General features: G+C 46.8%; 2 protein-coding genes across 7 annotated transcripts in view; one reads left to right on the plus strand and one right to left on the minus strand.

The window, feature by feature from the left end:
- Positions 1-25,062, minus strand: part of LOC144151935 (androgen-induced gene 1 protein-like) — a 72,817-nt gene that overhangs the window by 26,642 nt on the left and 21,113 nt on the right. Inside the window, exons 1-3 of one of the 3 annotated variants that reach the window (XM_077683114.1) lie at positions 5,163-5,350; positions 4,921-5,025; positions 3,606-3,784 (exon numbers count right to left, since the gene is read on the minus strand). In XM_077683114.1, the coding sequence (XP_077539240.1) occupies positions 3,606-3,758 (153 nt within the window). In that variant the 5' untranslated portion in view covers positions 3,759-3,784; positions 4,921-5,025; positions 5,163-5,350. Of the gene's footprint in view, positions 1-3,605; positions 3,785-4,920; positions 5,026-5,162; positions 5,351-25,062 lie in introns of those variants that run through there. The other 2 variants (XM_077683113.1, XM_077683115.1) reach the window with 2 other exon arrangements.
- LOC144151934 (uncharacterized) overlaps positions 5,576-25,062 on the plus strand; it is a 41,444-nt gene continuing 21,957 nt past the window's right edge. For 2 of the 4 annotated variants that reach the window (XM_077683109.1, XM_077683112.1), the window contains exons 1-6: positions 5,577-5,845; positions 14,324-14,489; positions 15,146-15,197; positions 15,725-15,787; positions 17,511-17,596; positions 24,116-24,276. In XM_077683109.1, coding sequence (XP_077539235.1) covers positions 5,687-5,845; positions 14,324-14,489; positions 15,146-15,197; positions 15,725-15,787; positions 17,511-17,596; positions 24,116-24,276 — 687 coding nt within the window. In that variant the 5' untranslated portion in view covers positions 5,577-5,686. Of the gene's footprint in view, positions 5,846-14,323; positions 14,490-15,145; positions 15,198-15,724; positions 15,788-17,510; positions 17,597-24,115; positions 24,277-25,062 lie in introns of all 4 variants that reach the window. The other 2 variants (XM_077683111.1, XM_077683110.1) reach the window with 2 other exon arrangements.

Below are 25,062 nucleotides of genomic sequence, written 5' to 3' on the forward strand. Positions count from 1 at the left end.
GCGACCCACCAGCTCATTTCCCGCAACAGAACCTATGATGTCATACTAGCCAGCTCTGCGATTGGCGGAGGGTGGCACAAGCAGACGCAAATTAGGTAGGCTTACAAGCTAGCCGAACGAGCGATTTGCGCTTAAGTTTAGGGCACATTCTTTATAAAGCAATAAGACTGGTGGGACGAACAGTGGAAGTTACGAAAGCACATGTAAACATAGAAGTACTGATGCGTACTGCTGTTGGTACTGTGCGCACTATGCTTGGTTTAGCTGCACAGCACTGCGGGGCTTTGGAGTTGTCTTAGATGACACTGGGCAATTGACGCAAGCCACGGTGTCCTATGTGACCATATTTGTCAAGCGAGCACTGTTTCAGGAAACGGTTATTTTCTCCCAGAACAAAAATCAAGCCAGGTTTAATTACGGTCAAAAACAAACCAAAGGCAGAAAACGGCTTGCCATGGTATGGTGGCGCCATCTAAGTTCAGAGCGGGTTTCCTCGAAGACAACAACACCCTGCAGGGTGGAGACACCCTTCGAACGGTCCCGTGCCGATGCAATTGGGTCAACGTACTCAACGCATTGTTCTTTTCATTTCCCACAATACCTAGCAACGCGAAACAGATAAGGTGATTCAAACTTCGCCAGTAAACCACGTTGCGGCGATAATTTTGATGCGGTTTTGACACAATGACTTGCTTCGGCGGCGAGCGAGTGACCCAAAATGGCGATACGCGTCTCTACCCTGTACGGCGGATGCGTGAGTCAAGGTACTCTAGGCTGCAGAGCGGTCGATTCCTGCAATGTCATTGCAGACCACGAAAACGAACGATTTAGCGGGAAAATCGAAATTTGAACTTAAATTGAATAATTTCTCGGTGAATAAAGCATCGTTTGTATCCGGACAAGCGCTGGGGGCACTATAAAACACGAACTCTTTCGAATAAAACAAACTTGCATTTTCTCTTCATGGCTTCTTTAACGAGGGTCTCCTGTGCAGTGCAATAAATAGGTGCCCATGTCAGGGCCAGAACGTTGTGGGCCAGCCATATACTCAAGCTTCACACACCCTTTCTATGAATGTTAAATAACAGTGCTGCGTCAGCATGTGGACATGAGAGAAAAGTGCCAGTAATTTTCACTTGTTATACAAAAGGTATAGTTAAGCACATCATGAGACGTAAATTTTTCTCTGCAGTCTCACGTGACACAGTTGCATTTTCTCTTTTATATAGGGCTCAAACCATTGTACAGAGGGCAACAGGTTTCGTACTTATAGCCTTATCTTGCCTCGGCTGAAAAGCATTTGAAGAAAACTATTGTGTCATTCTTAACCATATATTTTGACCTCAACGTTTATTGTGACAAGTTTGAGCCCGCAATTTTGAGAGGTAACTAGTTGAAGTTGAACTCAGTGTTGTCTATTAGACAAGAGTGTTGCATGGCACTGCCATCCCCATTGTATGTATTACATAACTTATACTTTGCGGTAATACGAACACTATAGTATGATGCCTAACTGTGAATAAACAGAGACGTCAATATTCAGCTACTTTACGAAGCTATTGCTGCTGCCTGTACATGACTGCTGCCACAGAACGACACCACCCTTTTCCCCTTTTTCAATGGACTGCTGTGATCCCTTCTCTCTCCCGCTTCCAGCAAGAAAATTTAAATTATGCAAGAAAGTAACACGCACCACCTTAAAGGAGCCATGAAGAGAAAACACAAGTTTGGTTCATTCAAAAGATTGTCTCGTTAGAATCATACTGACACCACTTTTAACGTAAACTTCGCTCAAATAAGCTACATATTTAGGAAAAACGGGAATGGTCATGCGACCCACCAGCTCATTTCCCGCAACAGAACCTATGTCGTCACATGAGCTAAGCTCTGCGATTGGCGGAGGCTAGCAGAAGCAGACGCAAATTAGGTAGAACTTACAAACTAGACGAACGAGCGATTTGCGCTTAAATTTAGGGCACATTCTTTACAAAGCAATAAGAATGATGGGACAAACAGTGGAAGTTACGAAAGCACATGTAAACATAGAAGTACTGATGCGTTCTGCTGTTCGTACTGCGCACAGCATGCTTGGTTTCGCTGCACAGCACTACAGGGCTTGGGGTTGTCTCAGACGACACTGGCCGATTGACGCAAGCAACGGTGTTTTACGTGACCCCATTTGTCGAGCGAGCACTGTTTCAGGTAACGAATATTTTCTCCCAGAACAAAAACAAGCCAGGTTTAAATGCAGGCAAAAACAAACCAAACGCTTGCCACGGTATGGTGGCGCCATCTAGGTTACGGAACGTAAAGAAACGCGGGAACAAACCAACACCGCTGTACAGGGTGGAGACAACCTTTGAACGGTCCCGTGCCGCCGCAATTGGGCCAACGGGCTCAACGCGTTATTCTTTTCGTTTCCCACGAGACCTAGCAACGCGAAACAGACAATATGATTCAAACTTCTTCAGTAAACCGCGTTGCGGCGATAATTTTAGCGCGGTTTTGACACAATGACTTGCTTCGGCGGCGAGCGAGCAACCGAAAATGGCGGCGCCAGCGTATACGTGTCTCTACGTCTCTACCCTGTACGGCGGATGCGTAAATGAAGGTACTCTAGGCTGCAGAGCGGTCGGTTCATGGAGGACCTCCATGGGTCAGTTTCAGTGATGTCACTTGGGACCACGAAAACGCACGATTGAGCGGGAAAATCAAAATTTTAACCTAAATTGTTTAATTTCTCAGTGAATAAAGCATCGTTTGTATCCGGACAAGCGCTGGGGGCACTATAAAACACGAAATCTTTCGAATAAAACCAACTTGCATTTTCTCTTCATGGCTCCTTTAAGCCCATAGCAAAGCTACGACAGTTATCCGAAGCGTAGACTTTACCTTTCCATTCCAGTGATCTGCATATTGTGCGTTTCTTTCCCCGGACTTCATGCTTCGCCTTTTGTGCCAGCGGGGCTTTGCAATGTACAGAATCGGACTCACCATGGATAGTCCATGTGTGCTGGGGACCCCTTTTGGGCTTGCGAGAGTGATGGGGGACCCCACGATAAAATGTACGTTAATCGATGTCACAATGGAAAAAAATTTGCAGTTGCAACGCACGTCGCCCACACACTTATTGAATGCGCACCTTTTGTGTCTGAATTTTATGACGATGCGGTCATAATATTAAAAAGTTTGCTCGAGAATAGTCTTCTGAACACGCATATGCTGCTTTTTCTCTGTTCGTTTTTTTTCTCTCTTTCATAGCTGGAGTGTTGTGCAAAAAGCAGACATTAAAACGTGTGCTACGCGGAGAAACTAAACGTACATGTCACGCAGCAAAGCCACCTTTTTGCATTGCCACAAGTCCGGCGGAATGGAGGAAAGAATGGCGGGGCGAAACGTTTTGGAGGAGGCTTCGCAGACACCTGAAAATGCTCTCGCGGACCCCCATTTGAAAACCACTGGTCCATGGGTAGACCAGGGATACCCCATGCCATACAAATGTACGTGAGAAACATTGTGGGAGTCCCACGGCAGGTCCGAAACTGATCATCTAAAAGCACCAGCTTCTTTCGGACGACTTTTGTGGAAGTAATAAGCAGTGGTACCAGGTTCCAGTGGGTGAGGTACTTGTAGCGGCCGAACCTCTTGTGTGTGGGGTTCCGCTGTGGAATGTCCAGGTGAACCTCGGAGTAGTAGATGCAGTAGGCGTACGTGCAGAATGCCACCATGTGGAACAGCTTGATCCCCCAGTGATGCATGGTGGCAATGGCGGTGAGGGCGGAGGCTGCAATGCAAATTGAGGAGGTGCATCAGGGGTGTAGACTTACCATAAAGTTCCCAAAGACCACCCACTACCCGAAGAGTGAACAAAATAAACGCAAATCATCTATTCATGTGTTGATGCCGCCACTTATCTGCCCTTTCCACACATGACCCAAAAGTTTGCCCACCTCGCATTTTTTCTTGATATCTCCGCAGTTTTGGTCAGCCGTGCGGCCACATTTTTGTATTTTTTCGCAGCTGGCCCGAATTATCGCCGATCCCGTATTTTTCACTGGATATCTCTGCACTTTGGGTGAGCATTCTTTTGGAACTTTATGGTAATTATACTCAGCAGCACTAAAGATGGGACTGGAAATTACTGAAGCCTTGAACAGTAGGATAGAAAGGCCCTAGGGGGTGTTTAATAAATGGCATTAGGTACTCTCATCATTAAACACCATCTAGGGGTCTTTTACGCTCCTGTGTGTACCAGTATTACGTAAATGACTGTCCAGATCCTTCTTTGATTTTGAGCAATCGCCTTTCATTTAAGCCAGTAATGCCCAATATAGGAAGGGGTGCTTAGATATGCACATATTACATTTTCAACTTTCTTGAAGTTGCTAAAATTGGAGATGGTTAATGGGAATTACGGCAAGATAATAAAATTTTTATTTCAGCGTGACAATACGATCACGTTCCGCCACATACCAATTGTTTTCCTTTTTATTGAGTTATTTTTTCTTTTGTTACGGTAGTTTTTATACGCTGTCGACAAATGTACATAGTAAAATATGATCGACGTATATATGTAAAGTTAATATTTGTTCGTAATCACAATTAGGAATTGTTCTGCAAAGGGATAAACCTGATGAACTGCAGTATGGCGAGCTGCCGATCATACACGATGGCGAAGCAGCGCAGCTTTGGATGAGGAAACTCAGCGCTCGTCCTCCGTGTTTCCTGGTTGATCTGTACACGTTCGAAGCCGCGCTGTTTCGCCAAAAAGACACCCGCCCTCCGTTCGGCGCAGGCTTCGATCTCCGATTCCCAAAACATACGCGCACCACACGTATTCCTTAGGTCGCAAACCATTTTTGTTTCAAAACTGTATTAATGCAATACAGGTAAAATTAGAGCGCTCATAGCGAAGATCACCTAAATCCGTTCTGCTGGCCACTTTTCCTCCGTCCTTCCTATGCCGCGCGACCTGTGATCGCCAACCACGCCACTGTTTTGAGGTCGCGAACAATGTCACAGCGCCTTAAGCGATGAAAACAAGAAACAGCCAATCGGGAACGTTGTTCATCTGCAGCTTTAGCTTTTCAATCAAGATCGCTGTTCGCGCTTGTGAAACGTTCCATAGGGCGTGCGGCATCATGCGAGACTGAATGACGTACCGTTCTTCAAGCCGTGCGCCAACGGAACGCAGCTGTCATTCAGGACATCGAGAGACGGCAGTGATATTCCGTCACGCCTACAGATACGAATATACGCGATACGACTAACGAGCGGTGAACCCGCACAGCTGATACAATTTTAAGAAAAAGAAACAAAAATGAAGTTGCCGGGGATGTGATGAGAGCGAGAGGAAAAACCTGTCGATCACGATTTGCCTGCCACTTTTGCATCGAAGCCAGATTTCAACCAAAATGTTATAAATTGACGAAGTTGTGCATACGAGAGAATAAACTCAGTATTAAAATGATGTAAAGCATACTTCTAAGCCAGAGTTTTTTAATGTATATTGAGCAAAATTTTTTGTCTACGCTGATTGGTCGATTTCATCTTGCAGTTTGTCAACAAGGGGCGGCGGTAGATTCGTGATTCGTCACTGCTGCAACTACTGCAACTGTCGGCAGTCGTTCGAACGGTTAGATTTACAAAGCTAATACTGCTAATACTTGTCTGTACGCGTGTTAACATGGATAGCAGGTCCGCAGAGGAGCCGTTTCTGCCCCTGAAAGAATTGTCGGCTCGCGTCGACACGGAGATCACCAATGCCGCCAACCGACTGGAGGGCCGCGGAGTTCGTTCCCCCGCGTGCGCCATGAAGATTTTCGACCGGGCGGCCACTGTCGAGGTAAACACTGCGAATTTCGTCCAATAACCTGCTACGGTTCTCTCGTTAGTTCGCGAGTGGTGTACCCTTTGTTTACTTTTTGGCTGGGTCTAGCGTCCCGCCGTGACGAAACACGAAGGGTAAAGTGCTGAGTTCTGTCCAGACTGAATCCAAATGAAAGCTAGCGTTCCGTTCAGACGGAACCAACGTTAGGAGTAGAGGTGTGCACGGGCTCGGGCTTACCCGAAAGCCTGGGCCACCCGACTTACTTATCACCCGGGCCGGACTCGGGCCGAAATGTAAATGCTTCGGACGGGCCGGGCCGTCCTGACGGCCCGGGCTGGCCCGGCACAGTGAAGCAATACTTAGGTTTTCTATGTTATCACAGAAACTATATGTTGCTGACGCGGTAAAAGCACGGGTCAGGTTTCTTTTTACATTCCACGGGACTTATCGTTAGGCCCTGAGGCACATGTGGGCGTATGGCAAGCCGGTAAAGCGCTAACCACATGGAGCGATTTTTCCAGCGACGCGACGAGCGACGCGACTAGGATCCGCAGTCGCCGAACCGAAGTCGCTCGCCGAGGCAACCACATGACAGCGACTGCTCGAGCGACTGAGGATAGCGATTTCAATGTTGCCGAACACACGCGCTTGGTACGCTGGTTGTTTGCAAACATTTTTTTGTTCATTTATCATAAAAAGCATGGCTAAAAAGTATTACGCCTTTCTACCTTGCTTTTTTGCACTTCATCTCTAAAGCTGGTTTGGGTTAGCGATAGCGCACGCTTTTCCTTCTGCGCCTCGTCTCTCGGCTCCAACATGAACACCGTGAAGAATTCGCTTTCTTGACGTCGTTTTTCCCACACGGGTCTCACCCAGTGTGTGCAGGAGCCTTCTTGCTTCTGCTTCAGCGTGTACAGTCGGGGACTTAATTTTGCAGACCACGCGAGCGCGTGGCAAAAGCCACCGATGCGCGCCCTGGAGGCCCGGCGCCTGTTGTCGAGACCGGCGCGGCGCGCATGCGCGTCCTGTTTTACTCGCAGGCACGCCGATTTTCTCGCTTCCTGCTGCGGTGCTGCAATGGTCACTCAAGCACCGCATAGCGACGCCTTTGTAGCACTCCTTTCTTCCAGGTGGCACATTTGCGGCCTATAACGTGACGATTGCGAGGGCTTTGGCGCAAGTGCTCCTCGCGTCATGATAAACACTTGCGCATAATGTTTTATTTGTTTGTTTTGTGCTTTATCGTTTATAGACGATGAGACTAGCGGCTTGCGAGCGGCGTCCCCGAATGAAGCGCGTACAAAGAACAGTCTCGCGGTACGCGCTACTGACGACGAAATGCCAGCTATATGAATAGCGAACCTTAATTCACCTTGTTTATTGTGTAATTTGGCCACTGAACATATATTCCAGCTCGCTCTCCGCTGCCCATAAAGTAGACGATTTGCAAGTTATATAAAAGAAATTATTTCGGCGTTCTTGCTGCCTACTTCATTACTTAAAAATAATAGAAATACGCACTCACATAAATTGTCTGTTTGCTCTGCCCGTCGCATTCGTAAAAATGGCACCTCGGGCTCCCACTGAATGCCGTAAAATTATTCGCTACTTTTCTCCGTAATATTAATCGCTACTTAGTGCCTTCCGAATGTTTTTGTCACTATTGAACGGGTGTTTAACCACTGAAAAACAATCAGCTTGTCCTCCTGTTTCGTTGTTGACCCTGTCCTTCCGCTCCGCTGGGCATGGCCCTTTTCTGGTGGAGGCGAAAAGCGAAAATGCTCAAGTCTGTTCGGAATTTCGGTGCATGTTACACATTCTCAAATTAATCCGGAGCTTTCAACTACGGCGCGCCTTATCGGCTGTGTAGCATCGGCGCGTTAAAGCCTCATAATCAATCAATGCAAGCCGACCTTGAAGAATTGCTCCGGCCTTGGAGCAATTCATCCCCGTAGGCATACATTCCTCGGCTAACAGCATCTCTTGGGCTATTAGTAAGCCGGCAAACGTCCCTTTTAAAAACAGCTTCTCGAAACTAGCGAATAATTTTACAGCATTCAATGAAAGACCGAGGCGCCATTTTCACGAATGCGACGGGCAGAGCGAACAGACAATTTATGTGAGTACGTACTTCTATCATTTTTAAGTAATGAAGTAGGCAGCAAAAACGCCGAAATAATTTCTTTTATTTAACTTGCAAATCGTCTACTTTATGGGCAGCGGAGACCGAGCTGGAATTATGTTCAGTGGCCAAATATTTCTATCATTTTCAAGTAATGAAGTAGGCAGCAAAAACGCCGAAATAATTTCTTTTATATACCTTGCAAATCGCCTACTTTATGGGCAGCGGAGAGCGATCTGGAATATATGTTCAGTGGCCAAATTAAACAATAAACAAGGTGAATAAAGGTTCGCTATTCATATAGCTGGCATTTCGTCGTCGGTAGCGCGTACCGCGAGACTGTGCTTCGTACGCGCTTCATTCGGGAACGCCGTTCGCAAGCCGCTAGTCTCATCGTATATAATTTCGATAAGGCACAAAACAAACAAATAAAAGATTACGCGCAAGTGTTTATCAGGACGCGAGGAGCACTTGCGCCAAAGCCCTCGCAATCGTCACGTTATAGGCCCCAAATGTGCCACCGGGAAGAAAGGAGTGCTACAAAGGCGTCGCTATGCGGTGCTTGAGTGACCATTGCAGCACCGCTGCAGGAAGCGAGAAAATCGGCGTGCCTGCGAGTAAAACAGGACGCGCATGCGCGCCGAACCGGTCTCGACAACAGGCGCCGGGCCTCCAGAGCGCGCATCGGTGGCTTTTGCCACGCGCTCGCGTGGTCTGCAAAATTAAGTCCCCGACTGTACACAAGCTTTGCCACGCAAAGCTTTCTTTTCCGCTGCACCGCAAACGCCGTCTGCGTGGATTTGCAAAATCTTCCCCCCCCGTTCTCTTCCAAAACCGGAGGTTGCGTGCTTACGTAGGGGCTCTCCTATTGGCTAGTCGCTGGGGCCACTTCCGGGAGGCGAGCGACTGTTTCTGGCGACCCAGAACCGAGCGACTTGGTCCGCGGCGAAAAGTAGTTCGTCGCTAGTCGCGTCGCTCCCCAAGTCACTTGCAAAATCGCTCCATGAGGTTGGGGCTTAAGTGTGAGAGATCTGCAACTGCATGTCTTGGGATGAACTGAGCAACACATGCGGCTCAGCGACACACCACCTAGGGAAGTACAACGAATGACAATTCAGCGTGACTAGTTTCCACCTCTAAGTTCGGGCGAAAACAAATTTTCAAGATGGAACACTTTGAACTGCAAACACTGCCAGAGAAACCTGCGTCTCCATCTGTTTTCTGTAGCAGTGCCCTATTCAGAGTTGCGTTTCCTTCTCTGAGCCAACAAAAGAAAAGCTGTCAAAGACTGAGGTGACAATTCAAACTTTAGTTTTGCTCTTTGTTTCGGCGGGAAAACATCGTGGCGAGCGTAGCTGGTGGTAGGAGGTGGCCTGTGCCCTCGGGCGTCGTGGCCGGCAGACGAAGACGAAAGGAAAAGCGCAACAGGGGAGTAGGGTGGTTTAAATGCGCCAGCAGCCACCTAAACAGTAACACTTAATATGATTGATAAGCGATTTGAGTCTGTATAAAACGTAGTGAAGCGGCAACGATAAAATGTGCAGCACGCGTGTGCTTTGTGTCTCCATAAAAAGAAGGGACCAAGTCCGACAGCCCTATATACTCTTGAGAAAAGGAAACGTATACGGACGAAACAACAAAGCAAGTACACACCCTGTTTAAACAAACACGAACCGGCTGGTCCCCTGGCATACAGGTTCCATTTCTGGATGGCAATCGCAAAAATCAGGTTCAATTGCCCAAGGTACCATTCTATTTTTAATTGCTTGTTTTAATTCATTTTGGAACGTTATGAAATTCTACACAAAATTCCGGGTGGTTTTGTTCCCGTTATGTGAGCTCCAGCTCTTTTGTTTTACTTTTCAGTGGTTTGGGCCATTTCGGTTTCGGCTACTTTTCTTGAATATTTTTCAATATTACCATGAATTTGTCCGTGGTTGGGGGGTTTTTAATTCATCCTTTTTTTTTAGGTTGGGCGGTTCGGTCACCTTTATGTCGGTTTCAATTCTTCCGTATGCAGCTGAGCGAAGGACAGCTGCGGTAGGGATATGTGCATGATTGTTATGTTTAATTGGGGTTGTTTTGCCCGTTTAATGTTGGTTTTGCCTGTTATCATTTCCCTTAAGATGCATTTTACCGCCTTTTCGCTTCCAAACGTGCCCCAATCAGGCGCGGGCCCCTACGGTATTTGGGTTGGAAACACACGCCCGGTCCCAGGCCATAAGGTTAGGTCTTGGGTTGGGCCGGGCTTTCTTCGCCGGGTGGGGCCGGACCTACTGCGATAAGCACCGGGCCCGGGCTGTGCTCGGGCCCAAATTTTCGGCCCGTGCACAGCTCTAGTTACGAGTGTAGATCTGTCCTAACGGAATGAAAAACGGTCGATTAGACGCGATTTCTCGTCTTGGGATTTGGTGTAGAGGCATTGCCTCTGCTTGCGTACGTTATCGTCGCGGGTTTGATTCCTGGCGTTTTTTATTTATTCTATTTTTTGGTGGACGTGCCTAGCATTTTGTAATTGGTATACTTCACGCCCGCTTTACAATTCACGCGGCGAGGGCAGTCGGTCTTGATTTTTACTCAACCGGCCAAGCTGTTCCTGCTCACTTAAGCCAAGGCGGACGTAGCCATCGGTAGAGTTACTTTCTGGAATGTGTAATTATTGACAGTGATTGATAATTACCAGTGACTGGCTCTTCAGTGAGCAGAAGCAGTCTGGCCGGTTGGGTAAAAATCAAGACTGCTCTCGCTGATATATTGTGAAGGTGGCGGCTTGTTCTGTCCGGTCACTAATGTTCTGTCCAGAGGAAATGCAACTGGTCGTAAAAGCAGTCTTTCTTATTTTACTCAACCAGCCAAACCGCTTCTGCTCACTGACTAGCCAGATTCACTGGTAATTATTAATCACTATTAATCCAGATGGAATTCTAAGCCACCACCCCACACTCGTTTCACAATATTTCCGTTACTATATGTATGTATGTGTATATATGTAACGCAGGAGACATGGCGTCTGTTGAACCAACACCTTTATTGGCAACTTCTTCCTCGTCCACTACTATCGCACCGTCTCTTGGTGGCTAATCTCCCATTCAGGCCAATTCCACTGCACCTTCTATCTGTGGGATGTCATATATATATATATATATATATATATCAAATCAGAAAATGGGAAATGAGGGGCTCGGAGAAATAAGACAGAAAATAAGGGTTGGCAGTCAAGAAAACCTCGGAAAGCAAAGGGGAGGTTGTGGTGGGTCATAGAAAGAGATGAAGAATTTTTTGTGTCGAAAAGAAAGTGGTGAAAAAATGCCCGCTGGGTGGGATTCGAACCCACGACCTCCAGAATACCGGTCTGGTGCCATAACCACTACGCTACCGGCGGGGCTGTTTCCCCAGCACTTTCTCGGGTATTTATGTTTAGGTATTTTTGTTTCCTGCACTTGGGGGTGGTAGCCAGCGCCACTCATACTACTCAGGGTGAAGTGGACCTTCTTTTTTTTAACCCCCGGGCCGTGACTCGAGTGTCTACGACATGTCGAGAGTGGTCGACCAGCGTGTGTGTGTGTGTGTGTGTGTGTGTGTGTGTGTGTGTATATATATATATATATATACAGAAAGAAATGCCGGCAGTCTACAGCGCCAAAGAAGGCATAGGGTAATGGTTAGAGTATTTTTTACCGCTAGTGACGTGACATTTTTTTTATTATTATTAATTACCTGAGAAAGAAAGAAAAACATGCACCCAGAGTGGGTACCGAACCCACGCCAGTTTACCGCCAGAGGGTTTCCCACCAGTTACCCACTTATGACAGGCTGTAGACGTTCGCGTCACGTCCCGGGGGTTGAAAAGGTCCTTTCTCCCCCCGTAGTCTGAGTGGCGCTGGCTACCACCCTCAAGCGTCAGATACAGTTGTAGTAAATATAAGTACCCCAGAAAGTGAAGGACACAGTCGCCCAGATAGCCGAACTGGTAAGGCATTCGAGATCTAATCAAAAGGCGTGGGTTCGGTCCCCACTCTGGGCGCGTTTTTCTTTTCTTTCTCACGTAATTAATAATAAAAAAAATGTCGCGTCACTAGCGGTAAAAAATGCTCTAACCATTCCCCTATGCCTTCTTTGGCGCTGTAGACTGCTGGCATTACTTTCTGTATTTCCTAACGAGCCCCTCATTTACAAACCCTATATATAAAGAGAGAGAGAGAGAGAGAACAGCCAGGGGCACAAATGTGTTTGTGAGATTGTTAGCGCAACACACACTGCGTGCGCATGCATGACAGATTCAAACAAAACACTGGGCAGCCTCTAATGTTACGTCTGGTAAAAATGGTTATACCATGCGTCGATACACTATTTCTGACATTAAAGACACACAACCGCCCTTTTTATGCATAGGTGGGGCTGGCACAATTATCTCCAAGCCTACTTGTGTTAGGAGCTTCAATCAATTCACACTTAAACTGATTTGTGTGTCAAAACGCAAGTCTTTGTAATAAATGGCACACATATGCAATCATGGCAATGAACAGAGAGGTGGACATAAAAGGGTCATGCAGACGAAACACAAGTTTGGTTCATTCGAAAGGTTGCCTCTTTAAAATGATACTGACAACACTTTTAACGTACACTTCACTTAAATAAGCTACATAATTAGGAATAAAGGGAATGGCCATGCGACCCACTAGCTCATTTCCCGCAATAGAACCTATGATGTCATATGTGCCGGCTCTGCGATTGGCTGAGGCCGGCAAAAGCAAACGCAAATTAGGCACGGCTTATAAGCTTGCCGCATGGGCTATTTGCGCTTAAATGTAATGTATATTCATTTTACAGCATTAAGAATGGTGTGGTAAACAATGAAAGCTGCGAAAATACACGTAAGCATAGAAGTACTGATGCGCACTGCTGTTGGTACTGCGCACACTATGCTTGTTTTAGCTGCACAGCAGTCCACCACTTCGGAGTTGTCTTACACGACACTGGCCGATTGGCGTAAGCGACGTTGTCTTGCGTTGCCCTGTTTGTCGAGGATACCCCATATTTCACGAAACGATTATTTTGTGCAGTAGTAAAAACAAGCCAAGTGTCAATACGGTCAAAAACAAAGCAATGGCGGACAACGGCCCGTGGCTGAGTATCATAGCTCCATCTGGGAGGACTGACGGCAGGCAAGGCTGCAGAGCCGAATGACGCAGTGGAAGTTCATTTGAATTCACACACTTATGACCTCATTGCTGACGTCCCGAAAACACACGATTTGGTGGGAGAATCAAATTTTTAACCTAAACTGATTAATTTCTCCGTGAATACGGCATCATTTGCTGCCGGTCAAGCGCTGGCGGTACTATAAAACACGAAATCGTTCGAATAAAACACTTGTATTTTGTCTGCATGGCCCTTTTAAGGGGAGACACTGCTCTTAAAACAGCTTCCTCTAAATGTAAAGTAAACTCTCTTTTAAGGGGGGACACGACTCTTAAAAAAACTTTTTTAATTTTGAAGTAAACGCTGTGAAACTTGTCGGTATTGCTGCTTTTCCCTCACTGATTTCAAATATGGCATTATTTTTTCAGTTGGTCAATTAGTTTCTGAAATAATTAGAGGTAATTAACCATTTTTGGAGGAAAAATAGACAAGGCAGTGTTGGTCACAGAACTGTAATCTTTACATTTTCCAACACTATGAACCCTGGTGAGTGCAATAAGACAATCGGTTTTTTTTATGCATTGCTTGGAACTAATTTTACAGCTCATTAAACTTCAGTGTTTGAAGTGGGCACTCAAAATGGTTCCTTGCCACTGGTGCCGCCAAGGTTTAATGAGCTGTAAAATTAGTTCCAAGCGACGCTACTTTTAGCAACAAAAAGGTGTTCGTTTAAATCGCGCAAATACAGTATGTTTACACAACGACTGGTTTGAACTCCCTAAGCACAAAACTTACCGCAAACTTAAAAATGCTGGCTTTGAGGTGTTTTGCGAATGTTGCCACTTCTGAACCTAACCAGTCGAGCAGACTCTGTGTGTGTGTTGACAGGCAGGTGCTAGTAACCCGTCCTGGCTCATTGAGTGGTGTTTGTGCCGTGAAACATGTCAAGTATGTTCAGAGCTGCAAATTCGTGGCATGCGTGCACGGTACTATCGTTCATTAGCACTTGTGGAGGCCTGAGGGTACGCACGTCTTGCTGTGCACCCTCAAAGTGCTTGCGCACTAAAATATGTCACATTTTTAGCATTTGCCTTGACTGGTAGTAATACCCTCTGTCAGGAAGGTTCTTCCTTTAAACTTTTTTTCTGGCCTTCAGATCGTTGTAGTCACTTTTTTTTCCCTCTCAGTCCCGTCTTTAGTATTATCTTCCCCCCTCTGCTTCTGCTCAGGCACAAATGCAGCAGATAAAATGCCGGCTCAAGATTGCGGTCAAAGAGGAAGAGGCCAGCATTGCGGCGTTGAAGGAATGCCTGAGACAAGTCGACCGTGACAACCAGGAGACGTTGGAAAAGCTCATGCCTCTTGGGCTCAAAGTGCCGGAAGACCTGTTGCCTGGTGGGGCTGCATTGATCCTTGCATTTGGAGTAATCTACGTCACCTAAAAACATCACAGTTTTCCTCGGGATTTGGAAAACATTCCAGGGGGGCTCCCTCCGAAGTGAATTTGCTGTCCTCTCATTCGTAGATGCAAGCTGTAAAAAAAGTGCTCGAAAATTGGCCGGGGAAATTTGGAGCCACACAGGGTTGCCAAACTCACTTGCAACTTCACCTTGTGCTTGCCGGAGCGCTATGCAGTTCCAGAAATGTTGTACACATACAAAAAAGTGAAAGTGCGTCAAATTCAGTTTAGATTAAAGTAACGAATACTGCGAGGGGCTCCGGTATCGGAGAAGAGGTCATATGTATCGTACTGTCAGTGCCATGCAAATAGTAGCTTTTTGCGCAATTCATTTTTAACGGAAAAAGTTGCTTTAAATTTTAATGTGCTTCTTGCCTCTAAGTTGTCATCGAAATATGGTTGCATGCTTTTCTGTCGTTAGAAGTACAAAAATTAATGAGGCCGTCTTTTTTCAGCCTGTGTGACGGTCTGCCGAAGAGTCCCTGCTTTCAAAAGAAAACCAACAGCTCCAAAGCTGTTCTGTGCGTGCTATTTCTGTCAAATTTAAACCCACGGTACCTTTGTTCTTTTGTTCCTTTTTTACCTTTTTCAGTTATTCAGCAGATGCCTCTGGAAGCCGCAGCAGCAGAGCCCCTGTCCTCATCGTATCCTTTTGAAATTGCCGCTCTTTTGGATCCTAAACTGAAGTGAGCGTCGTATACCACAAAATTCAAAATGGCTGCTCACAAAAGTGACCATGTGTCATTGTTATCCTCACATTATAAGAATGAAGGAGTCGCTTTTAGTTGCCTTCTTTAAAACGGTGGTTGGAAGTAGTGTCACAGACCAGGGACAGTTTTTGTCTGCATATTGTCCAATAATACAACAATAACAATTAAACAAAAAAAGACAGAATTTACATTGTGCGACGTGGCACTCTCAGCTCTAAAGCAAATTTTCAGGCATTTCGCTACGGCTCATGTTTACTGTTTTCTACTGTACACATTTACTTTGACATTCTCTAACATTCAAGTGACCTAATTAGCCGTGTGTCCAGCAATGTCCGCTAAAATACTTGTGTCACTTTGGGTAGTATTTGAACAGTCGGCGTGCCCGGTGATGCTGAGTGTGAGTAGGCCAGGCGACCGTTACTTTGCTCTCTTGTGTTCTCCACCCTTGACCGCTGCTCCAGGGAAGAGTTTGTGGGAAACCTGAATCCACTGTTCAAGGACGAGGTGGTCCGAAGTTCGCAACTGTAAGTGGAACTTTTGAGTCACGGAGAAACATTGGTGTTAACTAATGTTTTTGTGTCTGGCGCTTGCCTACTGTGGTGGCTCAGTGGCTGAGGCGTTGTGCTGATGAGCACGAGTACACGGGTTCGATTCCCAGCCACAGCGGCCGCTTGTCTGATGGAGGCGAAGAGCAAAGGCACCCCTGTGTCAAGATTTCGTCGCATGTTAAAGATCCCCGGGTGGTCAAAATGAATCCGTAGCCCTCCACTATGGCGCACCTCATAGCCAAGGTGTATCTTTAGTGCGTTAAGTCCCCAAAATATTGTAACGTGGCGGCACGACAGATGACGTGAACCATGGCGGAGAATGATGAACGATCTTATTTACAGTATTGACGTGGCGGCCATAAGATAATGCGCTCTGGGACCCAGCCACTTTTTCGTTGTCTTCCGACTAAACACAGGCAGTGGGGACATTGCCCGCCTATTTCCCTCCGGTGAGGGGCGACCGTCCCGGTCGAGGCCGCGGTGACGTGACGAATGCGATGAAGGCAAGTGATGCGATCCAGTGAAGAGTGAGGTACTTGCCACCACGCTGGAGGATGATTTCGTGGATGGTGCCTGGCCCAGCTATAGCGATGTCCGGAAAGCAGCGGCGAAGTGTCGTGTACTAGGGACCACATCGGACAAGGGGGCTGGGGACGGGACACATAAGGAGGGCAATGTCCCCACTGCCTGTGTGTGCTGTGACAATATGAAATTTTTGTGTATGGTGCTTGTAGGTCGCCTCTTCTTTTGCTGGCACTTTTTCACAGCTTAAGGGGGCACACTGGTCTTAAACCAAAAATACTTATTTTTACTGTTATGATGATAAAAATTGTAGGACATGTGTAGTTTTCCATTCTGATTGTAGGTATAAAATTTGTTTTTGTGTAACACTACATTCAAATTTATTCGGATTTTTATATTTGATATTTTGACAGCTTTTGTAAAAAAAAACTACGACCGTTATGAGAATGTTATGACTGAAGTTCAGGCTGGGAAGGCAAAACCGGTTTATCTGGTTCCCACCTTGTGAGCCCAAACTTCAAATGGTCGTAACTTCTGCTACAGACCAGATAGAGTGATACTGTTGGTCTTATTGCACTCCTTGATTTGTGCGCGGTTCACTGGTACCTTTTTCAGCTGCATCACTCCAGCAGTCTTTGTACAAAAGCTGTCAAAAAAAATCAAATATAGAAATCTGTATAAATTTTAATGTAGTCATTTTATCTGCAATCATAATGAAAAACTAAGTCCTCCAATTTTTATCATCTATATCAACTCTAAAAATAATGTTCTTGATCAAAGACCCATGTGCTTCTTTGAGCTTTTCTGCACTCCACACTTGAAAATGCAATGAAGCTCTTTTTTTTTTAGCTGATTTTTTTCATGCACTTCACTGCTAGGCTGGGGGGGTTTTGGCTCATTCACGACAGTTTGCTCATGGTTTGCGAGTCATTCAGTGTAGTCGAGAAGGAACAGTCATGAAAACCACCCTCTCCTCCAGCTAGAGTACAGCAGCTCACCCACACCTCATTTTAGCAAAAACTTGATCGAGAAGTAGTTAGCAAGCATTGGCATGTGTGTGTGGGGATACGTGAATCCCCTGTTGGTAGCATGCCGTGCTCTCCTTTTGGAAACGTATTACCCGTGAATAATTTCTCTATCTCCCTCTCCCCCGCCACCCATTTCCCCTCGTGTTCAGGCGAAAGCCGAGCCAACTGCCATCTCATTTGTCCAAGCCGCCACAGTGGCCACAATCGCGCGACGCATTCGGCCAACGTCCACTCCGTGAGTTGGCTGGGACTTGTTTTTGTCCTCTTTGTCAGCTTTGATGGTTGGGCGAGCTGCTGTTCCATATTTTTGAATTCACAGCGCAGACAACAAGCAAGGACTACCTCTTTGTTTGCTGAATTGAAAACGTGTGGGAAAATGCCACTTATTCGTACGCCCTTCTTCTTCCCCTGCTCTTCTGTGTTTGGTTTTGAGTGAATCGCACCAGGTTTCTTTTCGTTACTGCTTCACAACGTGTTGTGCGCCAGCCCTGTGGGGAAATACTGCTTGTTCTTACGTCTTGCTCTCTCCTTGTTTTTCTTTTTTGGTTTCGAGTGAACCGTGCTGTTTTTTGTTAGTGTTTCAAGTTAAGCCGGCATTGTATTATCATTTGCGAATTCAGCTCGTGAGAATTTATACTTGGCCTTTGCTTTTTTTCTTTTTGGAAACAGGTTTTGAGGTTTTGTCTGGCTGATAGTGTTTTCAGTGCCTTTCAAAAGCCACCTGAATTCTGTGGTCTGTACTGCTTAATTTACCCTTCTCTCTATAATTTTCTGCTTTGAAGGGATCTCCCGCACTTCCACCTACAAGCCTCAAATGAGCTCGTAGATCAAATACTTAACCCCCCCCCCCCACACACACACACACGCACACAGAGGAAAGTATTGCACCACAAAGTGAATAGCTCCCGACAAGCTGTTCTAAATTTCTGGCAATTTCTAGCTGATAATGAATCTGATCTCGTGACCTGTATGTAGCCTCATTTCAGTATGGCTCTGTTAAGTATGCGTAGGGTTGTGTTCGTTTTCGGGTAAAACACGATTTTGCCCGAATTTTACACCCCGAAAATCTTTCACGAGAATCGGGTCGAACCTGATTTCTTCTTGAATCGACCTTTTCAGAATAATGATCTGCACAATCGTGCGCTGACGGTCCGTCGTTCTCAGCCAGTACTTCCTGGAAGGAAGCACAACAAACACAGCTCTTGAACTCAATGAGTATTGGCATGTCTCTATGGTAACTTCTGATAAAATAAACTGAGAGTGTTACTTAGTACATCTCTAGATCTCACCCGAAAAAACAACAACGGAATTTTGGAATGGTTTTACAAAAAGAAAAAACGATTTCGTACCGATTATTAGTTTGAAAACTACCACCCGATTTTTATCCCTCGATTTCAAAAAAATATATAAGACCCGAAAACGAACAACCCTAAAAGTGCATGCTCCGTCTGAATATAGTGCCTAGAATATACTGGCTAGTGTCTCAAGCGGAGCGCTTCGCTATGGGAGAGCATGGCGCCGTTTGCAATGTAAGCCCAGCCGCCATATGGCGCCGCTTGGCGGGAGTGTGCTGCTTCAGCAGACGATGCAGTTTTTTCACTTCGGGAGGCGGAAAAGTGGCCTTGTGCGTGCGTGATTAAAGAGCTTGTGGACGTATTTTTTCTTCGCCAAGATGCACCGTTTATTGTTTTGCGTGCAAGCCATTCCGTCAGCCCCTCCCAGCAGTTTTGGTCTGATATTGCACCGGTTCTGCGGGCGTGCGCGAGTATCCGTGCCACGCCAAATCGCGGGCTGTGTTCCGGGTGTTGTTTTCCCGTGCCTGTCACTAAAACCGCTTTGTTTAATTGTAAACCAAGCTGACAATGACAAAGTGATGGTGCAAATCGACAACATGCTAATTGCGCCGCTGTGTAAAAGCGGTATACCGCCCAAACAAGGGGCATGTTTACCAATTCAGCGGATGCTACGCGGCTTGCGGAATAGGAACGAAGCATCAGAAGAAAATAGAGAAGGGTGACGGAGGCTGCAGTTTGCGAAAAGTTTGCTCAGAGCAGTTGTACCGAGCAAATGCTTATATATGTTCATGCGCATGTTCTATGCACTATAGCGCTGCTTATACGGAGCGTGCCAGCTGCATATAATAAACAGCTGCATAACGGCATGCCGATGCCGTTGTGCAGCTGTTTATTAATTCCGCTTGTGCCAACTTCAGCTCCAGATTATGGCAAGCACCAAGAAGCAGCGAAATGAAAGCATGCGCATTTTGTTCCGCTGTGCACTAGCGGGTTGCTCTTTAAAGCACCGACTGAACTCGCCGCGGTGGCTCAGTGGCTAAGACGTTGCGCTGCTGAGCACAATGTCGCGGGTTCAATTCCCGGCCGCGGCTGCCACTTTTCGATGGAGGCGAAAAGCAAAAACGCCCCGGTGTACGAGATTTCGACGCACGTTAAAGATCCCCAGGTGGTCAAAATTAATCCGGAGCCCTCCACTACGGCGCGCCTTATCGCCTGCAATGCGTCGGCGCGTTAAACCCTACAATCAATCAAAGCACCGACTGACCCTTCACGGTTGTCAGAGTGGGAGAAGCGGATCAAGAGAGCGGACAGGAAGCTGACGCCACATGCGGTAGTATATGGGAAAAGCACTTTGACCATAACTGCATTGAGCGTTCGTTCAAGATAACACTGTGAACGGCGTTGTGAACGACATCTCTCGCGACAAAGTGCGACTCAAGCCGGATGCTGTCCCTATACAGTATTCGAGGCATACCCGATGCACCTTATACCGAAACTTGTATCGAAAAGACAGATCAGAGACCTTTGTAAGCATGAGCCGGTTGCAAAACGCGGCAGGGTGACCACCGAGACGCTGGACGAGGAGACGACTGAAAACGTGGCCGCACCTGAAGAAAACTACAAAGGCTTCAATCTTCCCGAACCTCTAGGAGAAAATCGGGCAGCACCACAACTACCGAGACTTAGTGAAGGTCGTCATCCGTTTGATTCGTGGATGAAGCTCGCAGCAGCTAGCACTAGCTAGCTGACATGTTAACCTGCGTGAGAAGTGAGATCCAGGCGAACGACTTCGCTCATCTTTTTATTGAGAGAATGGTACTTATCATTTGTAAGATGTTCAACTACCGTTGTATGGTGGACTAAACTATGAGATGTTGTTGAATTGTATTTATTATTTATCAGCCAGGCGCAATGATTACGAAGCTGCACGCCGAGCGCTTACGTTTCAAACCTAGTGACATCGTTTAAATACACTCGCAAGCACAGTGTAACGTAGTCAGATATCAACCGTATGCTCAGGCGACAAGCAAGAGCTTATTTTATGTGGGACGGAGATTGCGCATAAAGGCCCGTTCGCACTTGCGACGAAAGCGACGGTTGTTGCGCAACGATCGTTTTTGTCGAATGGTCGGAACAAATTTTCGTCGCGCGACAGAATTCGCGTCACTTTCGCTCGATTCCGTCGCAAGCGGGAATTTAAAGTTATGCCGCTGCCGTCTGCTACGCAGCGCGGAGGTAACCACGCGATCTGCTCGGGCCGGATGAACGCGCACACTCCCGCACGGCAGCGCCCCAAGCGGCAGCCGGCCGCGTACATCGCTCCCGGCGCCCGCCTGGAGCCCGCCCTCGGCTCACTAGCCAGTATATTCTAAGTATATTCTAGGCACTATAGTCTGAAGGAGGAACTGGCAACTGTGGATGAATTGGAGCCATACGCTAAATATGACACGTTAAAAAAATAGTGTCAGTGTTAAACTGTGGCATGTTGTTACCAAATGGGTAAGATTTCAAGTTGTTTGGGTGGGGAGGCGGGAAATGTGAGCTACCGAACAATTTAACTGTTTGCTCGCACATTCATACTTCAACTATTTTGCAGATAAAAACATATTATTCCCTGAAGCAAAACACCACGTTCTAGAGTAACTTGGGGAAAACGAAAACATTCCGAAATGTTTTAGTGCTAGGGTTTTTTTCTTATGCATAGTCTGCTGAAATGAGGGGTGGCAGTTGGTAGATTTCTTTACATTCGCGCAGTTCTGTTCTTCTTCTCTCTCTCTCTCTCTCTTTTTTTTTTTTTTTTCAGTTCTCTATATTTTAGCTGTGATGGTGTTACACAGTTATTTCTGCCGTCCATTCTGGCAAGGGGGTGAATCTTAAATGTGCTTCCTACACCTGGCAACTAAACGCAGCCAACCCAAATGTGCTGGTGAAACAACATGCAGACAGCAGAAGGGAAGAAAAAACAGAGGGCATGTTGAAGAGAATTACAAGAAAAAGAAATGGCTAAAGTGGTACTGTGTGCAAGGAAGCCACGGCAAGAGAGAAATAGAGGATTTCGAAAAGCAGGGGACAAAAGGCGTCACTGTAGAGCCTTGATGCATGTGCATATCTTTGCCCTTGCTGTTGTTGTGTGATCTTTGCTCTGTTTGTAATTTGTTACTTTGAGAACTTCTCAGCTTCATATGGAGAGCTTCGCTAATATTTAGGGTGGTTGGTGCGTTTCTTATAAATTTTTGCTTTGCTTTATCTGGAGCATGGCCTGAATTCATGAAATAATATTTGAACAAAACTTTGTCGGGAGTTTTGAATGTGAGGAGACTGGTGTTTAGAAGGATAACGTCGTCAATGTTCCCTGAGACTCTGTGGTATAAGAAACTGTAAAAAGGAAAAAGTGTTGCATGGGGCTTCTTAAAGGCCAACTGCACTTAAAATTTCCACCTCTTGAAAACCCCCATTTCCATATAGCCTGCCTTAAAAAAAAAAAAAAAAAAAAAAGCAAGATGCAGAATACAACAGCTGAAATACGCGCGTGGACGCCGCAAGCGGCCAGCAAAAATCTGCGATTTTGAAACCGAAACTGAGGAAAGAGTGGCCATTGAAGTGACGTTGCAGCCGTCCAGCAAGCGGCCAGACGGTCAGCAGCTTAGGAGCAAGCCTGCACGCAAGCTCTACGTGCGCATGGGGCAGCAAATGGGCGAAGCGTTCGCAGCAGAGCGCCACCGGTCCTCCAGCTGCGTGGCTGGCCAGAGGAAGAAGTCCCGGCCAGAGCGTCACAGGCACATAATGGCTGTTTAAAAATCTGCTGGCAGGTGCATCGTGGTCTGCGGCGGAGCTTTTTTGAATACTTCTGTCTGATTAACGAGGCTTTTCACAGGGCTACCACTCATGTCTCAGCCGATTTGGTGGTACTTACTGCACCTTAAAAATAAATTTGGTCGAGGTGAAATTTGAGTGCTGTTGGCCTTTAAAGGAGCTCTGAAAGGCTCTCAACATTGCCTTGTTGTTTTATTAAGCATAAGTTGGGAATGTAGAGGCCATGTTATGATTTTTTTTTAGGCTGATTGAACCTTACGCTTCCTTTATTTTTATTTTTATTTTTTATGAATGATTGACGAATTACCACTACCCTTGCACCATTGTTTTTGTCACTGACATGGCGACGTCGGCTGTAATGACATGCTGACAGTTTGAGGGGGAAATTTAAGACACCAAACCTTTTTGTACCGAGACAAATTAGGTTTTGTTTAAAGGGGCACTGACACAAAAATTTTGCATCTTGTTTTTTTTGTTGCGATAAGTAGCTAGTGACCTACTTATAACCTGTAGAAACCTCATTTGCTTCAGCGTGCGACGGTTGTTTAATTAGAGGCATTTTCAGCGAGTGCCGCGAAACGATGGATTTTGTGGATTTTGTGTGAACAAAGCTGACCACGTGACTGTCGGAGGGATATCACAGAGCAGAGCCGCCGTAGCACTGTTGAATCCGCATCGACGGCAGTTTCTGCGAATGCCCCTACGTACTGATCTCGTGAGGCGCTTAATTAAAAATCGACCGTGGATGTGACGCAGGCGCAGCGAGTGCAAATGCTACCGCGGCTAAAGAACGACGCGCGACGCTCGAGACGGTGGGTGGCAAGACGCGCGCTGGGAGCAACCGGCTGGTCTGCCTACACGTCCGCCTACAGATGTGTTCGGCTTAGCACTGCGGCGGATATTCGAGTGCCGCTCTCGTAAGCGGTGCAGATGACAATTTTGAATGCAACCCGCCATCGCATCATTAACTCCTTTTTTATGTAAGCCACCATGGTCGGGACTTGGGGACAATTTCGTGCAGCGGTAACAAGCTATCACTCGAGCTACCTGTGCCGGCCTGGGCCACTTCGCGGCCATTGCCGCCGCCTGCACAGCGACCGTGCGGCTAGCTCAGTGGGCTTCTCGTGCCTCCGGCGCGCTTTCGCATCCAATGGTAATAAACAGTAATAGAAACAGAGTGCCTGGAATCGCTGTAGAACTTTGGTCGCGGCCAGCTGCCCGATGAGCTGACGAAATCACGGCGCCTCCTTCGCCAACAATCGGGTCGTTCGTTCTCGAGAGCAGAAGCTCCACCCTCCGTTCCTCCGATTGGAGCGGCGAGTCGGGCGAGCCGGCGAAAAACGCCGGCAGTGCCGAAGCGGCAAACACAAACTCGTGACGTGTTTGGATGTTTATTTACACAATATCCTCGGGATGTCGATTGCGCGTGGTCCTCTGCTGGCTGCTCGGTTGCGTTTCGCACACTTTAAAATTGATTTTAAATATGTTATAGGCTGTATTCGCCGCTGATATTTTGCAGATGATGTATATGTGTTCCCACCAATCTATCTTCGAAGTTATCTCGCCTTCAAAATTTTGTGTCAGTGCCCCTTTAAGTTTGGGGCCCTGCTGATTTCTCTGCTCGCTTGGTGCTGTTGTTATCGCAGGCCCTCTCTCTGGGCAGTCCAAGCTGGAGAGGTATCTCGCCGAAATGGACGACGACAACACCGTGACCATGTTGAAGTGCAAGCCGACACCGGTCACTGGACCGGCCGAGAAGCCGGCACCGAGCTCGCCGACCGTGAAAGACGTGGTGCAGGTATTTCAGGTGCGTGTTTGAGAGCAAGAGTTGAGAGAAAGTTCCTTGGGGAAGAAACAGAAAACGTGCCTTTCGCATGACAAGGCACGTCCTCCACTTTGAGTCTGGCATCTTCAAGACTGCGTTAGTAGGGTACTAATAGTAGCGAGTGACAGTAAATACGCTGTCTCACTAGCTGTAACTTGTCCAGCCAAACTAGCCTTTCTGGGCTCGCTGAATTGCTCGTGTGGGTGGCTCCTTGCTCTGTGGTTCAAAATTACGCTTTCGATTCTCCACCAGCTGCCGTTGCGGGCATTTGATGCTTTTGCGGGGCTGGGATGCTTTTTGCTTTCAGCAGAAAACCAGTTCAGAGCCAAAACCTCTCGTGGTACCCCTTTTTTTTTTGGCGTAATACTAAATTGAAGATGCACGTTCACCTAAAAAAAAATTAGCATCATTTCAAGAGGGGGGGGGGGGGGGGGGGGGGGTTCATGATTAGCCCAAGAGTGGGATGGTGCCTCTTGGCTATTCTCAGTTTAGCTAGGTTGGCCTTGATTTATACATAGTTTATACATAAAGATGGGCTGCGGCGCCCTATGATCATGTACGTCAGCACAGGTGGTCACCGGACAGCGTGCTAGCAACAGACAGATGTGGCTTCTGCTTTTGGCAGTGAGCAAAGAAAGATGGATGAGGTGTTAACATGTCTGGATGTTGCTCAGTAGCGGATACTTCGCCTCTTTTTTTCTTGCTGGCTCGGCATTCTTTTGATCAGGTTGGTTTCGGACACAGGGCTGTTTTTTTTTTTTTTTTTTC

Source organism: Haemaphysalis longicornis, unplaced genomic scaffold (genome assembly GCF_048455015.1).
Source record: "Haemaphysalis longicornis isolate Haplotype H1 unplaced genomic scaffold, Haemaphysalis longicornis Haplotype H1 scaffold_9, whole genome shotgun sequence".
NCBI lineage: Eukaryota > Metazoa > Arthropoda > Arachnida > Ixodida > Ixodidae > Haemaphysalis > Haemaphysalis longicornis.